Source organism: Saimiri boliviensis, chromosome 1 (genome assembly GCF_048565385.1).
Source record: "Saimiri boliviensis isolate mSaiBol1 chromosome 1, mSaiBol1.pri, whole genome shotgun sequence".
NCBI lineage: Eukaryota > Metazoa > Chordata > Mammalia > Primates > Cebidae > Saimiri > Saimiri boliviensis.
In genome coordinates, this window is record NC_133449.1 from 251,355,584 (window position 1) to 251,374,658 (window position 19,075).

General features: G+C 42.5%; 1 protein-coding gene, 1 non-coding gene and 1 pseudogene across 3 annotated transcripts in view; 2 read left to right on the forward strand and 1 right to left on the reverse strand.

Moving 5' to 3' along the window:
• The window catches only part of ANKRD55 (ankyrin repeat domain 55), a 136,933-nt gene extending 127,445 nt beyond the window's left edge, over window positions 1-9,488 (forward strand). Inside the window, exons 10-11 of one of the 2 annotated variants that reach the window (XM_074385801.1) lie at window positions 6,500-6,592; window positions 8,860-9,488. In XM_074385801.1, coding sequence (XP_074241902.1) covers window positions 6,500-6,592; window positions 8,860-8,981 — 215 coding nt within the window. In that variant the 3' untranslated portion in view covers window positions 8,982-9,488. The remainder of the gene's footprint in view (window positions 1-6,499; window positions 6,593-8,859) is intronic. The other variant, XM_074385792.1, reaches the window with a different exon arrangement.
• A 5,419-nt stretch (window positions 9,489-14,907) lies between these two features.
• Window positions 14,908-15,045, reverse strand: LOC120365422 (U4 spliceosomal RNA). Its single transcript, XR_005580368.2, has one exon. It is a non-coding gene; the product is annotated as a U4 spliceosomal RNA (small nuclear RNA).
• A 2,245-nt stretch (window positions 15,046-17,290) lies between these two features.
• LOC101029015 (small ribosomal subunit protein uS2-like) lies at window positions 17,291-18,171 on the forward strand (annotated as a pseudogene).
• Window positions 18,172-19,075: the final 904 nt, after the last annotated feature.

Below are 19,075 nucleotides of genomic sequence, written 5' to 3' on the forward strand. Positions count from 1 at the left end.
TCTCTATTTTCTTGGATAAACCCCAACTGATAAAGTAGAAATGTCATATTCCTGGGCCACAGTTTCCTTACACCGTGGGTACAGGAGCTGGGACCATTTTGTTTCGTGGAGAGCCATTTACATGGCTAGAAAAACTAAATGATTTGCTCCAAGTCTTTTTTTGTTTGTTTGTTTTGTTTCGTTTTTTTCTTTTTTTTTTTTTTTAAGAGACAGGGTCTCGCTAGGTTGCCCAGGCTGGAGTGCAGTGGCTATTCACAGGCGCGATCCCACTGATCAGCATGGGAGTTTTGACCTGCTCTGTTTCTGACCTGGGCCGGTTCACCCCTCCTTAGGCAACCTGGTGATCCCCTGCTCCTGGGAGGTCACCATGTTGATCCCGAACTTAGTGCGAGCACCGATCGGCATAGCGCACTACAGCCCAGAACTCCTGGGCACAAGCGATCCTCCCACCTCAGCCTCCCGAGTAGCTGGTACTGCAGGCATGCTCCACCGCGCCTGGCTGCTCCAAGTCTTTTTTTTTTTTTTTTTTGAGACGAAGTTTCACTCTTTTTACCCAGGCTGGAGTGTAATGGCGCGATGATCTCGGCTCACCGCAACCTCCGCCTCCTGGGTTCAGGCAATTCTCCTGCCTCAGCCTCTTGGGTAGCTGGGATCACAGGCACGTGCCACAATGTCCAGCTAATTTTTTGTATTTTTAGTAGAGACGGGGTTTCACCATGTTGACCAGGATGGTCTCGATCTCCTGACCTCGTGATCCACCCGCCTCGGCCTCCCAAAGTGCTGGGATTACAGGCATGAGCCACTGCGCCAGGCCCTGCTCCAAGTCTTATAGCTATTAGTCATATATTCAGAACTTGAACCCGGGTCTAAATAGGAAGGTATCACCATGGCATTGTGTTTCGCTCTTTAATTCTTAAAGTCCAGATTGTTGATATGCTTACCAGTTCTCTGCAATGTAATTTTTAATAAATGACATTGCCTTCACCAATATTAAAAACTTTCCTAACCTTATGAATTTTATTTTTGTGAACTTTTTTTTTTTCCTAGACGGAGCCTTACTCTATTGCTCAGGCAGGAGTGCAGTGGCCTGATGTCGGCTCACTGCAACTTCTCTCTTCTGGGTTCAGCAATTCTCCTGTCTCAGCCTCCCGAGTAGCTGGGATTACAGGCACTGCCACCATACCTGGCTAATTTTTTTTTTTTTTTTTTTTTTTTTGTATTTTTGGTAGCGTTGGGGTTTCACCATTGTGGCCAGGCTGGTATCGAACTCTTGACCTAGTGATCTGCCCACCTCAGCCTCCCAAAAAGCTGGTATTACAGGTGTAAGCCACTGTGCCCAGCCTTTTTTGTTAACACTTTTTTTTTTTTTTTTTTTTTTTGAGACAGAGTTTCACTCTTGTTACCCAGGCTGGAGTGCAATGGCGCGATCCTCGGCTCACCGCAACCTCTGTCTCCTGGGTTAAGGCAATTCTCCTGCCTCAGCCTCCTGAGTAGCTGGGATTACAGGCGTGTGCCACCATGCCCAGCTAATTTTTTTGTATTTTTAGTAGAGACGGAGTTTCACCATGTTGACCAGGATGGTCTCGATCTCTTGACCTCGTGATCCACCTGCCTCGGCCTCCCAAAGTGCTGGGATTACAGGCTTGAGCCACCGCGCCCGGCCTGTTAACACTTTTAACAATAGTTGTTTTGAGATCATTGAGGCTTTTACACTACACTAAAGTGGATTTTGTTGTCGTCTTTGTTAGTCTAGGAGAGTTGAAACTTAGATTTCTATGTTGAGCTCTCAGTATTTCATGTGAAAGTTCCATGTGGCAAAGCAATTGGATAAATCATCCCGCTATCCCACTGACTTGAACTTGGATCGTCCCTTTATCTTTGGATTTCCTCCTTTCCTGCCCTGGATTTGGTAGAAATAATATGGGTTAGCAGTGCTGCTGTTAAAATTCCCGGCAGCCGCTATCTAATGCTTACATCAGCAGCCCTGAACATTTAGCTGTAATGATTATTGCTTAACATTTATTGAGACCTGTCAGGAGCTGGTTGCAGCCAGATGGGGGATGAAGCACTTATCCTAGAGAGTTGGAATTTGGAGCACATCAGCTTAATTCACTGCAGGCAGCTTTTTGAGAAAATGGAACAGAAAGCTCCGTGGTGTTGTCTGCTAGCCTGGTTATTTATAAGTCATCACAAGAAAAGAAAAAAAAGTGTGCACTTTTTTTCTCCCTCAAAAGACAGCTTCCTTCTCTAGAATTTTTTAGACTATCTCAGCAACAATGCAGTATTCTGGGTGGTTAGTCTGATCCTGTGACCCATCCCCCCTCCATGTCTAAAGCCATCAGAGGTTTCGAATCTCTCCAGGACAAAGGCCAGGATTCTAAACTGGGCAAGCAAAGCCCTCAGGGCATGGTCAGGCCTCACTTCCCATTTTCAGCTTCTGCACCGCCCATCTCAAATCCCTATGCCTGCCTCTTCAACAGTTCCTTAAATAAGTCTGTTTCTTGACAATTTCATACCTTTTCATTCTATGACATATTGGTCCTTATCATTTTGGGTTCTATCCGCTGTGTGCTCCACAGATTCCCACAATCTTTTAAGAACCAGCTCAGGCCGGGCGTGCTGGCTCATACTTGTAATCTCAGCACTTTGGGATGCCGAGGCGGGCGGACCACCTGAGGTCAGGAGTTCAAGACCAGCCTGGCCAACAGGGTGAAAATCCTGTTTTAAAACCCTGTCTTTAAAAAAAAAAAAAAAAAAAAAAAAAAAAGAACCAGCTCAAAACTCACCTTCTATAATATGTGATGGTAACCCTGATCTCTATAGGAGATATGGCTCTTTCTTAGGACTCTAATAAGAATAGCTCCACCTGGCCAGGCACGGTGGCTCAGACCTGTAATCCCAACACTTTGGGAGGCCAAGACAGGTGGATCACCTAAGGTCAGGAGTTTGAAACCAGCCTGGCCAACATGGTAAAACCCCATCTCTACTAAAAATACAAAAATTAGCCTGGCATGGTGGTGCATGCCTGCAGTCCCAGCTGCTCAGGAGGCTGAGGCAGGAGAATTGCTGGAACCTGGGAGGTGGAGACTGCAGTGAGCCAAGATCGAGACACTGCACTCCAGCCTAGGCAACAGAACGAAACTCTGTCTCCTAAAAAAAAAAAAAAGAAAAAGAAAGCTCCAACTTGCTGACCTGCACACTTCTTCACTTTCCACAGCATTGCAAAAGAAATTTTATCCTCATTTTATAATTGAAGAAATCAGGGCAGAGAGGTTAGCTCATCAGCCCGATGTCATAGAGCTAGCTAGGAAGTGGCAGAGGGGATATTGGAACAAGGTCTACGGGATACAAGAAAACCTCAACTTCTCTGGACCGTTCCTTCTGCTGCAATGCCCTCACAAACACTATCACAGCACTACTCATGGAGATTCAAACCCACATGTTACTTGTCTCTCCTCCTGCATCAATTGCAATCCCCTTCCGAACACCTTGCCTTCTCTCCTCTTTGTACTCTAGGGTCTGGAATATAATGGGTGTTTAATGGATGACTGCTGAATTATCTATTTATTATTATTATCATTGTTATGATTAATCCTGCAGTCACCTCTGGTTTCATCATGTCACTGTGAAAACATTTCCTGTCCTTTTTTCCTGGGACAGTGGTCCTTGACCCTGTCCCCAAAGCTGGACACTCCCTGGAGTTGCCTGCAACACGAGAGATGGCTTTGGGCTATGCACGGCTCCATCCTATTTCTGAAAACTGATCAAACTGCCGACACAGAATCTCTGAGTCACTGCTGCAGCCCTTCTCTGCCCAATTCTCCCTTCTGCTTAGGGGAGGCAAAAGAATACAAGTTATAGGGTCAGCCCTGTAGGGTTGAAGACTAGGCTCTGTCCCTTCCTGGCATGTGGCTTGAGCACTTTTAGAACCCCTCCAAGTCACAGGGTCCTCATTTGTAAAATGAGGATAATAGAATCTATCTCACAAGAAAAAGTGATAGTCAGAATTAAATAAGATCATGACTATACCATTTAGCCCTATTCCTGACAAAAGTTAGTACTCCATAAACATAACTCATAATCATCATTATCTCATTATTGGTTTTACAAATTTCTGCTCAAGTGTTCATGGATAGTTAAGCTATTTGCTAATATAAATTTTAATGTAATTCTACACAGGAATGTTTTTTCTGTAAATAATGGCTCCTAAAGTTATTTGACATTTAGTGTTTAAAAGGATAAAATATAATAACAAACTATCCCCCAGGGAGACTGTCGATTCTGTTCAGTCTTCATCCACTAACATTGCTGAGGTGGCTGCTTCTGCACAGACCAGCCACCATGAGATTCACTTAAGCAGATGGAAGGTGGATCTTGTCTAATGCTTTTGGTTTTTTTTCTTTTTTTCTTATGCTATTTTGCACAAACACAAGACCCTTAAACTCCAGAAGCATTGCTATAGCAATTCTGGTTCTTTCTTACTAGACTGATAGGCAAAAGATAAAATAATCTTTTCTTGGTAAGGTCTATTGGGTACTTCATAAGCTAAATGCTTTACTCTCGTTCTCCAATTTAATTCTCATGACAAGTGGAAAAGACATAAAATTATTTTCACCATTTTGTGTATGAAAAAATTGAGGTGTTGAGAGGTTATATTACTTGTCCAAGGTCATACAACTAAAAAGTGGGGAAGCCGGGAATCAAGCCTAATCCTGTTTGACCCCAGAGGCCCAACCAAGCTCCTATTCATGACACCATCTGGTCAGTTTTCAAATGGATTCAAATCACATTTGTGTGTCTTCCCTTCTTTTTTGGGGTATCGAACATCCATCTCTTTTTTCTTTTTATTTATTTATTTATTCATTTATTTATTTAAGACAGGGTTTCACCATGTTGGTCAGGCTGGTCTTGAACTCACGACCTCAGGTGATCCACCCGTCTTGGCCTCCAAAGTGCTTGGATTACAGACGTGAGTCACCAAGCCTGGCCATTTTTTTTCTCTCTCTCTTTTTTTAGAGAAGGGATTTTACCATGTTAGCCAGGATGGTCTTGATCTCCTGACCTGGTGATCCGCCCACCTTGGCCTCCCAAAGTGCTGGGATTACAGGCATGAGCCATCACGCCCAGCCGAATTTTACTTATTTATTTATTTATTTATTTATTTATTTAATTTTTTTTTGAGAAGGAGTCTTGCTCTGTCACCAGGCTGGAGTGCAGTGGCACGATCTTGGCTCACTGTAACCTTCACCTCCCAGGTTCAAGTGATTCCCCTTCCTCAACCTCCTGAGTAGCTGGGACTACAGGCGCTTGCCACCACGCCCAGCTAATTTTTTGTATTTTACTAGAGACAGGGTTTCACCATGTTGGCCAAGATGGTCTCAATCTCTTGACCTTGTGATCCACCCACCTCAGCCTCCCAAAGTGCTGGGATTACAGGCATGAGCCACCGCGTCTGGTCACATCCATCTCTTAAAGTCAGTAGTACATTGATGAATGTTTAACAGCTGGCTTTCCAGGAGAAAAATTTGTGCTTGCCGATTTTTCACGGTGTAAATACATCCACCATGGCTGATTTCAAGACACTAGTATGATGTCAAACAGTTCACAAAATTTCTGAAAATGTAACCATCAGCTCTCAAGAGCTGGCTCACATGATCCACGAACATATCATTGCTTTCTGTCCAAGTTAGAGAATAGATTTCCCAAGTGCTTCCTTCCACCCGGTTTCGTCTTCCAGGTCAATGATTCTCAATCTTGGCTGCACATTTGAATCAGCTGGGAGCTGATAAACATCTGACACCACACCCCACCTCCAAACATTCTGATCTAATAATCTAGGATGTGGCTAGGACAGCAGTATTTTTTCTGACTTCTTAGATAATTCCCGTGTGCAGCCAGGATTGAGAAACACTCCATCTCTACTAAAAATACAAAATAAAAAAAATTAGCCAGGCATGATGGCAGGTGACTGTAATCCCAGCTACTTGGGACGCTGAGGTGAGAGAATTGCTTGAATCCAGGAGGCAGAAGTTGCAGTGAGCCAAAATAATTCCATTGCGCTCCAGCCTGGACAATAGTGCAAGACTCTGTCTCAAAAAAAAAAAAAAAGAAAGAAAAAGAAAAAGAAAATAGTCTACCGACACCTCATTTCATCAAAGATTTGATAAACATATGATAAAATATGCCATATCTGTATTATTTTCTTTTTTTTTTTTTTGCTTTAACTTTTGTGGGGTGAGTAACCAACTGTACCTCTTTATAAAATTTTATTTAAACTAATTCATGCAAGAAATGATTTCTAGTACCTTCTTCTATCATTTAAACAGCAACTGGTATATATATAACTGAAATGCAATAAAGTGTAGCCATTATTGTTTTCATTGTTATTGTTACCACCTTAGTGATCGGTAAGAACTTTGATGATTCTCTTATCCATTGCATTTTGTAATTTGCACTTGGTTGAGATTCAAGTGATTGATGCAAATATGTTTATCTTCAGGACAAAATTTTCAGCATCTTTCCCCAAACAGACACAAAATCAGAGACCTTCCTTTCACTCGGAACAACCTAGCTCCCCTACCAGATCAAAAATGTAAGTATTATGAACCTTCCTCAGCTTCCTTTGGAAATGTTGAAACATCCAGACGCAACTAAATGTTATTTCAGTTTACTTTCATTTTTCTGGTTTCGTTTGTTTGTTTTTTGGAGACGGAGTCGTGCTCTGTTGCTCAGGCTAGAGTGCAATGGCACAATCTTGGCTCACTGCAACCTCTACCTCCCGGGTTCAAGCAATTCTCCTGCCTCAGCCTCCCAAGTAGCTGGAATTACAGGCACCCGCCACCACGACCGGCTAATTTTTATATATATTTTTAGCAGAGACAGAGTTTTACGATGGTGGCCAGGCTGGTTTCAAGCTCCTGACCTCAAGTGATCTGCCCGCCTCAGCCTCCCAGAGTGCTGGAATTACAGGCATGAGCCACCACGCCTGGCCCTACTTTCATTTTTCAAGGGAACACCAAGTGCCAACACTTATAAATTACAGGAAAACAGAGATCATCTTTAAAGCTTTTTTTAAATGCTTATTTAAAAAAAAAAAAAAGAATACTCCCTCCCTTCAGGAATTTTTGTGTTTTAACTATTGAAACAATAACCATTTATTTTGATAGGTATTATTTAATGTCTTTAAGACGGTGTTTTAAAAGTTATCTCTTAAGACTGGCCTCCTGACGTCGGTTTCCTTACTATACTGGACAGATAGAAATGTACATCATCTCTGTACTCACAGTCCAGGCATTCTTAAGCAGAAAAAAAAATTCTGTTCATCAGGATTACTTTTGGTATTATTGATTTATTTTGTAATATTTCATACAAAAAAAAAAACTCTCCTAATATAAAATATTAAGATACTCTGTTGGGCCAGTGATCTTCAAACTTGAGTGTGCCTAAGTATTACCTGGGGTGTTTGTTGTGAAGTAGATTCCTGGGTCCCCCACCCAGAGATTCTGAGTTTGAATATTCTCATATCTATACTCTGAAGCATAATAATAATAAAACTGAAGCAAGTTTTATTATTCCCGTTATAGAGCCAGGAACAAAACTACTGGACACTGAGTTTACTGCCTCATGAAATAAACAATACTTACTGGATTCTAATTTCTTTTCTTTTTTTCTTCCAATTGCACCCCACCTCATTTACACACACACACACACAAACACACACACACACACACACACACACACACACACACAGCCCCTCCACATCGTCTTACGTGCAGGTTAAATGATTTAGGAGCTGTCCTATTTCAGACAAGTTTCTCGACCTTTCTGTACTTTAGTTTCCTCACTGTCTATAACAATAGTGCCATCCTAATAAGATTTATGGGAGTGCTAAGTGAGATAACGTAGGTAAAACACTCGGCACACTGTTTGCACAGAGTATATATCCAGTGTGTCTTTCTCCCCCAGGCTAGCAGTTGAAGGAGACAAACCAAGAGCTCTAAAACTCTTAAGGTAAAAACAATGAACTGTAGGGCCTAAGTACAAGTCTATCTTTTGGCAGATAAGAAAAGTAAAGGTAGAAGGGTATGTCCAAGGTCACACAGAGAGTTAGTGGTGGAAGCCAAGACCTCTTCCTTGACAGATCAGTTCCTCTGCCCTTTACAGATTTGTGTAAAGTGAGCATTTTGGATGGTGTTAATTCTAACATTGAGTGAAATTCAAGCTCAAATCTGTCTTTAAGCCACAAAAACTTCTAGTTAAGGAAAGAGTCACTCAGTCTTGAATCCTGATGTGGCTTGGAGAAGCCAAAGAGAGGTTTTCTTTGGCAGATTCCAGGAGCTTTGCTTTTCATAGTTAAGTTTCAGGAGAGAAGCAAAGATAAAGCTCCTTGATCAACTTAGCTCTACAAAAAAAAAAAAAAAAAAAAAAGGAAGGGCACACAGCGCTTTTCCTACAAGAAACCTAAGAGCCTTTTGAGGTTTGCCTAAAAGCACAGTACAAATGTCTTGGGGCTTCTTTAGAACCTTGTGAGCAGTTGCTGAACAACCACAGCTACTCCAGCCCCAAGGAAGAGCTCTTCCAGGCATGCACAGCCCCGTCATGTTTGATCAAACTTAGTACAGTCCTGTTATCAGTCTTAGTACAGTCTTGTACGTGTGCATATTTGAAATCCCAGACTTCATGCGGCAAGTCTGAACAGATGTAGATACAAGATATGCATACACAGCTTCCCTCTGCAGTCTAGCTCGCACCAGGACACTTCTAAGAAATGCCTCCACTCCTAAAGCACAACACAATTCTCCTGCCGCTTTCCTGTGAGAGAAGCAAATCTTGAAAGTCTCTCATTCTATTTCTCCCCAGTTCTATCTGGAGAACCTCTGCGGACAAACCGAGTGCTTCCTGCTATTCCAAGTCAACGAAGACACAGCACAGCAGCAGAAGAGAGTGAACATTCTACCAACCCCACCAATGATGAAAATTAACTGTGGGCTGCTCACTGCAGAAATGCACATGAATATGTATTTTCAACTCTCAAAGGACAAGATTACTCTAGTTTGTAAGAACAAAGACCAATTTAGTAAGCTGCATTCTATAAGCCATCAGTTTTATAACTTGAAATAATTATTTATTTCGAATAAAGATACTTCCTAAGTAAGCACTTAGAATCTTTGGGTGTGCATATAAGTCTGTGAGTTTCTGTGACTTCGACATGCCAAAATTAAAAGACAACATAGGTTATCAGTAGAGAAACAGCTATGTTTGGTTTTATTTGTGGCATGTGTGCTGTTTTTTGTTATTGTTCTTTGCTTGATTTTTTTTTTTTTTTCTGAATGATTTTATGTTTTGGGGAAAAAATGTATGCTTTGCTGAATAAAAGCAAAAAAGAAAAAAAAAAAAAATCACATCCCAGGCACGTTCTTCACATTTATTGTCACTGTACCTTGAACTAATGAAACATACTTAAAAATAAATTCCCATGATCAGTCACAGTTTACAGCTTTTAACTGTAAAACCTTCGGCAAAATATTTTTTTAAGATTGTCAGTTCCTGGCTACAGCCCAAGTCACTTGACAATGTTTATCTCTCTTCGTTATTTGATTTTTCCATATACGTCATTTTCAGACATGATTGATTGTGCCAACAGGGAGACAGCCATGTGAGTTGGAAAGATCTACATACTGGCCCAACCGAGGTGAATAGGCCGTTCTCACACATTCCTCAAATACTCTACGTATTTAACTATTTTTCTGTTTCAAAATAATGGTCTCTTGCTTACTGAAGACTTTCACAAACTTAAGACTTAGTAAAGTTTTGAAAGACTCCTACTAACTGCAGATCTTACTAAGATAATTATGTGTTGTTTGGATTGATTTGGGCTAGAGGTCTGTATAAAGTTCAAGGCTTAGCCGCATAAGATGACTGCCACTCCATGTTATTTGGGAGCCTAGATGTTATTTTGTAAATAAGTACCTGTATAACAGTCACCACTTTATATCAGTAGTATTTGTTTAAAGAGGTTAGACTATACCATTAACTAGATGGAAGCTCACCTGGGGCCAAATTGCAATCCTCTGGCTTTGCACTTCCAGAAATTTACACAATGCCTGGCACAAAGTAGGCATACTCTATCATTTCATTTTTTTCAGGAAGGAAGGAAGTAGAGAGGCAGAGAGGGAGTTGGCAAGGAAGAGGGATGTAGAAAGCAATCATAAAAGATGTCATTAGTCCACAATGTCTTTTCAACAATTATAGTTGTATGAATCAGAGATGGTAAAGGAGAAAGTGAATGGATCAACCTCCCATGCCAGGCAGTAGCTAGAGGGAGAGAAAGTCCTGTTAGCAACAGAAGGGCTCTCAGGACGTAGCTTCTGAAGAATTTTCCTTTTGTGTTGTTTTGTTTTGTTTGTGGGCTGTTCTCATCTTTGAAGAGTAGTTCTTTTTTATTTATTTTTATTTATTTTTATTTATTTTTTTGAGACAGAGTTTCGCTCTCGTTACCCAGGCTGGAGTGCAATGGCGCAATCTCGGCTCACCGCAACCTCCGCCTCCTGGGTTCAGGCAATTCTCCTGCCTCAGCCTCCTGAGTAGCTGGGATTACAGGCACGTGCCACCATGCCCAGCTAATTTTTTGTATTTTTAGTAGAGACGGGGTTTCACCATGATGACCAGGATGGTCTCGATCTCTTGACCTCGTGATCCACCCACCTCGGCCTCCCAAAGTTCTGGGATTACAGGCTTGAGCCACCGCACCCGGCCTGAAGAGTAGTTCTTTAAGCATCAACCTGTAAAGTGCAGCTGTGTCACAGGCTACTTCTGAACCCGTGTCCATCCACAAGTAGATACCTGGCCCTCCATGGCCTGCATCAGTCAGGGTAGTCTAGCTTCTACTTTAACAACAAACAACCCCCAGATCTCACTGGCTGACAATTTGTTTCTTATTCACAATACATGTCTCACACCAGCCAGCAGAGTTGGCTAATGTAGATTCCATCTCAGTATGTTCTTCTTCGGTGACCAACACAGAGGAAATGAGAGGTGAGTCTCATTATTTACTCTCACATTTCATTTGCCAAGTCAAATTATGTGGGCATGCCTAGCTTTATAGAAGTAGAGAAGCATATTCTTTCCAGGTGTCTGGAAAGAGGAGAATTGGAATCTTTAAAAATTATCCGAGACTCAACTGTGATTGAAAGAAAAAAAAAGTAAAAATTATCCCAGACTACCATACTATCCAAAGCTCAGGACTAGAGTGACCATTTAAAGACACCTCTCTAGGCCGGGCTCAGTGACTCATGCCTGTAATCCCAGCACTTTGGGAGGCTGAGGTGGGTGGATCATTTAGGTCAGGAATTTGAGACCAGCCTGGCCAACATGGTGAAATTCTCTTTCATTTCTACTAAAAATACATAAGTTAACAGGGCGTGGTGGCAGGTGCCTATAGTCCCAACTACTTGGGAGGCTGAGGCAGGAGGATCGTTTGTACTTGGGAGGCGGAGGTTGCAGTGAACTGAGATCACACCACTGCACTCTAGCCTGGGCAAAAAAGCAGGCTGTGTCTCAAAAAAATAAAAAATAAAAATAATAAAGACACCTCTCCACTAGATGGATAACTAAGAGGTCAAAATAATTTAAGGGAAAAATTATACAGCTATGGAAAAGCCACCATCACTAACATCTGCACTTACTTATACACCCATGTGCACACAGAATCTTCGGAGTCTCACTCTGTCACCAGGCTGGAGTACAATGGTGCAATCGTGGCTCACTGCAACCTCCGTCTCCTGGATGCAAGCGATTGTCCTGCCTCAGCCTCCTGAGTAGATGTGATTACAGGCGTGCGCCACCACGCCCAGCTAATTTTTGTATTTTTAGTGGAGATGAGGTTTCACCATGTTGGCTGGAGTAGTCTCGATCTCTCGACCTTGTGATCCGCCTGCCTCAGTCTCCCAAAGAGCTGGGATTACAGGCGTGAGCCACCACGCCCAGCCAGAATCTTCTAATGTTGGGCCTTTCCATCTAGTTTGATTTAGGAATTTGTTAGCCATGAGCAAATATGTTGCTCTCTACCATCTCTGTAAATAAAGTAGCTGTCCTTTGACACCAGGTAAAGTTGCTTATTTAGGGTAGATCCATCCTTGGCCAATATTTTACTGATCAAATCAGATGCTAAGTATTTACCAATGAGTGCCTCACTTTCAAAAATTTCAAATAACTTTTTTTTTTTTTCCTTTTTTTAAATAAAACAGATAAGATGGGGTTTCTCCATGATGACCAAGCTGGTCTTGAACTCCTGACCTCAGGTGATCCACCCACCTTGGCCTCCCAAAGTTCTAGGATTACAGGCATGAGCCACCACACCTAGCCAGAACTTTTTCTTCTAAAATGCTCTTATTTTACCTTACATTATCCTTTTCTTTTACCTTATAATAGCCTGCATTGCTAAATATACATGACTTATTTACATACATAAAAATCGTAACTTTACATACATTATTTCATTTGGATCATTACAGTAACTTATAAGATAGACCCTGTTACTCCCCAATACAGGCAAGTAATCCAAGGCAGAGAGAGAAATTAAGCAATTTGCCCCAAATCACACAGCTATATAAGTGGCAGAATAGTGATTAGAAGCGAGATCTTGTAGCTGGGCAAGGTGGCTCACACCTGTAATCCCAGCACTGTGGGAGGCCAAGATGGGAGGATCACCTGAGGTCAGGTGTTCAAGACCAGGCTGGCCAACATGGCGAAAACTCACCTCTACTAAAAATACAAAAATTAGCAGGGTATGGTGGCACATGCCTGTAATCCCAGCTACTCAGGAGGCTGAGGCATGCCTGTAATCACAGCTACTCAGGAGGCTGAGGCACGCCTGCAATCACAGCTACTCTAGAGGTTGCAGTGAGCCAAGATCATACCATTGCACTCGAGCCTGGGTGATAGATCAAAATTTCATCTCAAAAAAAAAAAAAGTGAGGTCTCTCTAGTCCCATAGTCTGCATATATAATCCCCAAACCATCATTTTCCTGCTCCAGAAAAATCATTCAAATTTCATAGTGTGGTATACCCCGGGCAAAGCCTTCTTTCTGAATTTATTCATCGAGCCAGTACATCTATACAGGCAATTTGTGGAAAGTGCCCACCAATTCAGTACTTTGTGCTAAACCAGGTAGAGTTGTTGGAAGTTAGGGTTGTTAATTTTCTTTTCTTTTTTTTTTTTTTTTTTTTTTTTTTTCATTTTTCTTGGTTCCCTTTGGTAATCACCTGGTTGAACATAGGTGTTATTTCTTCCAGTAAACACTGAATTCCATGTTCTCATCTTCCTGCAATCAAGCCAATATAAATAGATTGCTGTGGCTCCAGCTTATTATCCTTTTCAGCTCTACCAGAGCAGAACTTGGCACTCAATCTCATTTCAGAAAACTCCACCATGGTGGGAAATATGAACATGCTCCTCAACTTGTGATGGAGTTATGTCCCAATGAATCCATTGTAAGCTGAAAATATTGTTGTCAATTTTTTAAAAAATTTTTTAATTTTATTTTTTGGGACAGGTCTCACTCTGTCACCCAGGCTAGAGTGCAGTTGTGTGATCATGACTCATTACAGCAACTTCCCAGGCTCAAGTGATTCCCCAACATCAGCCTCCCAAGTAGGTAGCTGGCACTACAGGTGTGTACCACTACATCTGGCTACTTTTTAATATTTTTAGTAGAGATGAGGTTTCACCATGTTCCCCAGGCTGGTCTTTTTTTTTTTTTTTTTTTTTTGAGACAGAGTTTGGCTGTTGTTACCCAGACTGGAGTGCAATGGCACAATCTTGGCTCACTACAACCTCCGCCTCCTGGGTTCTAGCAATTTTCCTGCCTCAGCCTCCCAAGTAGCTGGGACTGCAGGCATGCACCACCATGCCTGGATAATTTTTGTATTTTTAGTAGAGACAGGGTTTCACCTTGTTGACCAAGATGGTCTTGATCTCTTGACCTAGTGATCCACCTGCCTCGGCCTCCCAAAGTGCTGGGATTATAGGCGTGAGCCACCACGCTCGGCCTAGGCTGGTCTTAAACTCCTAGGCTCAAGCAGTCCTCCTTCCTCGGCCTCCCAAAGTGATGGGATTACAAGCATGAGCCACCACGCATGGTCCAAAATACATTTAACACACTTTACCTACCAACCATCATAGCTTATCCTGGCCTAACTTTAATGTGCTCAGAACACTCATAATAGCCTACAGCTGAACAAAATTATCTCACACAAAGCCTACGTTATAGCAAAGTGCTGAATATCTCATGTAATTTATTAATACTATACTGAAAGTGAAAAATAGAATGGTTATATCGGTACTCAGAAACGAAGTACAGTTTCTACTGAATGTGTATTGTTTTCATATCAACGTAAAGTTGAAAAGTTGAATGATCGTAAGTGAAGGACCGTCTGTAATGCCTTCCAGAAAGACAATGATAACCATTAATTTTACTTTTGCCTCTACTTTTTGAAATTTACAAATGCATATCTCTAAGCATACACATCCTGGCATTTTAAAGGTAATCTTTTGAAAACAACCTATTGGAATCCCCCGTAGGTTTAAATGGGGTAACTAAGAAGGAACACATTTTGCCTTAGCATAAAATATAATGCCCAAGTCAGGACTTAAATTAATAAAGAAACATGAGAGCACATCTCACATGTAGTAGTGAGACTCTCTGATGGTCTTTGAGGGAAAAATAATATTTTGAAATCAGAGAATTTTGTTAGAATCACATATTTTCTAGACATTGGCAAAGAAATGTAAATACTAATGGATGAAGACCATCAACAAACTGTATGTTTCAATAGAAATTATAGTCTTTCTTTGTTTTTAATTATTTTTTCTTTCTGTTTTTCATTTTTTTTTTCCCTATAATCAGTCTCTGTAGAGACTGCCAAAAATTGCCAATGCTGACTATATTGCAAGTCGTCACAGCAGGGTATTGGGAAAAGTTTTCAATTCGCAATGATCGCACCTCAGATAAACCTCATTGGCTACACTGCTACTGTGCAAAGTTGAAACTACAGTCTTTCAAAGCAAATGCCTTCCTAGTGTCACCCCTGTTTCAGTCTAACCCTGGTTTTTTTTGTTGTTGTTGTTGTTTGTTTGGTTGGTTGTTTTTTTTTTTTGGACAACTGAATGAGTTCCAGGACATCCCTAGAGGACAACTCTGAGAAGTCAGTTAATCAATTTTATCAAAAGCTGTGTCATACCAGCACATTGTCACTAGAGAGACAAAGGTAGTTTTCACATCGATGTGAGAAAAACAGGAAATAACATGTTGATGATTAAACCCTTAGTAAAATGTTTATTAATGGTGAATGCTAAACCACCTTGCCATTGCTAGTGTCTACACACTGGGGAAAATGGGAGCAAAAGAAAGACTCCCAGTTCCCTTCAAAGGATGAGGTACAGTCTGACTGGCTGACATGAAAGACAGGGAACAGAAGGTGGGAGGAGGATGGAGGAGACTGCAAATAACCCTGCATGAACAGTGAATCCAAGAAGTGAACACAGATACATAGAGATGACCAGGAGCAACATCTCTGCTGTGCTGAAAGTGAAACTGGGCCAAAGACAGAACAGCGAATGAAGATGAAAGAAGGAAATTATCTCCATTGCTTCTATTCATGTGACATAAAAGTACTTCCAAAAGGCTTTTTTTTATTATTTACTTTTTAAAGAGATGGGTTTTCACCATGTTGGTCAGGCTGGTCTCGAACTCCCGACCTCAGGTGATCCTTCCACCTCGGCCTCCCAAAGTGCTGGGATTACAGGTGTGAGCTACCACACCTGGCCCAAAAGGCTTTTAAGAGAAGCCAATTACACTTACTTACTACTTAGACACTACTAATAAAAAAACAGGTTATGAGGAAGCAAAGCCACGTCTTAGAGCCCAGAGAATTATCCTCTGCAATGGGCAAGCCAATATCTGGCCTCAGCCTCGGAAGGATGAGCTCCATTTGCCTTGACTAACACTTCAGACATTGCTCACAGATCTACTAGGACAGGGGTCCCCAAACCACAGGCCACAGAGCAGTACCAGCCACGGCCTGTTAGGAACTGGGCCACACAGCCGGAGGTAAGCGGTAGTCAAGTGGGGGAAGCTTCGTCTGTATTTACAGCTGCTCCCCATCACTGGCATTACGGCCTGAGCTCCGCCTCCCGTCAGATCAGTGGCGGCATTAGATTCTCACTGGAGCCCAAACACTACTGTGAGCTGCGCGTGCGAGGGATCTAGGTTGTGCACTCCCTATGAGAATCTAATGCTCGATATCTATCACTGTTTCCCATCACCCTGAGATGGGACTGTCTAGTTGAAAAACAAGCTCAGGGCTCCCACTGCTTCTACACCATGGTGAGTATGTAATAACCAGAGAATAAAGTGCACGGTAAATGTAATGTGCTTGAATCATCCTGAAACCATCGCCCCTGACTCGCTACCCGTCCATGGAAAAATTATCTTCCACGAAACCGGTCCCTGGGGCCAGGAAGGTTGGGGACTGCTGTAATATACGTATGCATGATTCAGCTGCACCCAGAAGTGGGATTTCCCCTCAGAGCTCAACATGAGCTTGGACGATCACTGCTTCTCTCCGTTTAGCCAGTTTTTCTATTCTAGGTAGGTAGCCTGGTCTTAATGAAGGCAGCAGTGTCTGTGGCTTCATGCCTGCTCTGGTCATCACTCCTCGCGCCCTATAAACACTCAGGAAATATACATGTGCCCCGTTCAACCCCCGTTGTAACTAAGAAATAAACACCAACCCTTAGAAAGGAGTCCAAGTCAGGAAGGAAGTGGACATGACAGTGTCTTTCCTTCCACCAGCTCTTCCAGAATTAACAAGGCACAGATCTTTTGTGCCGAAATAGACATATATATGGGTCTGAATTACTTGGGTGTTTATATAACCAATCACTGTTGGTAAGAACTAAGGTTAGTATAAATCACATGGCCTAAGAACTTAGACATCACTCAGATAAGCAGGAAGGCCTCTTAGGAATTTAGTCCTAATGTCAAGAGGAAATTATCTCCTTCTGGCACCTATTCTTTGACCTTCATTTATCTTGCTCTGGACCAGCGATACCTGATCATAGTGAATTTATGCATGCATTCATTCTTCCAACAAATATTTGTTGCCTGCTTGCACTGTGGTAGGTTCTACGGAAAAAAGAACATGTGGAGCTTTCTGCACTACCCGCCGAGGGCTCCAAATGGCGTGTTGCTCCAGATTCCTGTCGTAACTTAAAGGGAAACTTTCACAATGTTCAGAGCCCTTGATGTCCTGCAAATGAAGGAGTAAGATGTACTTAAGTTCCTGGCAGCAGGAACCCATTTAGGTGGCACCAACCTTGACTACCAGATGGAGCAGTATATCTAAAAGTGATGGCATCTACATCATAAATCTGCAGAGGACCTGGGAGAAGCTTCTCCTGGCAGCGGGTGCCATTGTTGCCATTGAAAACCCTGCTGATGTCAGTGTTCTAGCCTTCAGGAATACTGGCCAGAGGCTGTGCTGAAGTTTGCTGCTGCCACGGGAGCCACTCCAATTGCTGACCGCTTTACTCCTGGAACCTTCACCAACCAGATCCAGGCAGCCTTCCGGGAGCCACAGCTCCTTGTGGTTACTGACCCCAGGGTTGACCACCAGCCTCTCACGGGGGCGTCTTATGTTAACCTACCTACCATTGCTCTATGTCATTCTCCTCTGCGCTGTGTGGACATTGCCATCCCACGCAACAACAAGGGAGCTCACTCAGTGGGTTTGATGTGATGGATACTGGCTCGGGAAGTTTTGCGCTTGCGTGGCACCGTTTCCTGTGAACACCCATGGGAGGTCATGCCTGATCTCTACTTCTACAGAGATCCTGAAGAGATTGAAAAAGAAGAGCAGGCTGCTGCTGAAAAGGCTGTGACCAAGGAGGAATTCCAGGGCGAATGGACTGCTCCAGCTCCTGAGTTCACTGCCACTCAGCCTGAGGTTGCCAACTGGTCTGACGGCGTGCAGGTGCCCTCTGTGCCTATCCAGCAGTTCCCTACTGAAGACTGAAGTGCCCAGCCTGCCACGGAAGACTGGTCTGCAGCTCCCACTGCTCAGGCCACTGAATGGGTAGGAGCAACCACTGAATGGTCTTAAGCTGTTCTTGTGTGAGCTCTTAAACAACATGTAAGACTCATGGAAAATAAACATTGAGTTTAAAAAAAAAAAAAAACAGAACGCATGGAGTGGAAAGGAGATAAAGATTTTCATAAACATGAAAAAATCATTATTTAAGCTATATGGCCTCTGTTTGGCTCTTTTTTATTTTTATTTTTTATTTTTGAGACAGGGTCTCACTTTGTCACACAGGCTGCAGTGCAGTGGCGCAATCTCGACTCACTAAAACCTCCACCTCCCAGGTTCAAGTGATTCTCATGCCTCAAACCTCCAGAGTAGCTGGGACTACAGGCGGGCACCAACATGCCTGGCTAATTGTTTGCATTTTTAGTAGAGATGGGGTTTCGTCATGTTGGCCAGGCGGGTCTTGAACTCTTGACCTCAAATGATTCGCCCGTCTCAGCCTCCCAAAGTGCTAGGATTACAAGCATGAGTTACTGTGCTCAGCCTTAGTATTAAGTCTCAAAATTGTTTCTCTGCTTTCATTCTTCCATTCGAAGTTACAGGAGTCTCAGAGTCACAGTCTCAGAGGATTCAAAAGAAGGCTGTAGACATGAACACACTTGAATAAAAATTGAAATGATAATCTGAGCTGTTAACACTGTACCTCTCCAAGATCCTGAAGCTTAGAGCCAGAGAGTCTTTTTGTAGTTTCTACAAGTTCAGAGTATGAGAAAATCTGGACTGCTTTTTTTTTTGTTTGTTGTTCGTTTGTTTTGTTCATTTGTTTTTGGAGACAAGGTCTCCCTCTGTTGCCCCAGGCTGGAGTGCACTGGAGTGATTATAGCTCACTGCAGACTCAAACTCCTGGGCTCAATCAATCCTCCCCCTTGAGCCTCCCAAGTAGCTGGGACTACAGGCATGTGCCACCACACCCAGATAATTTATTTT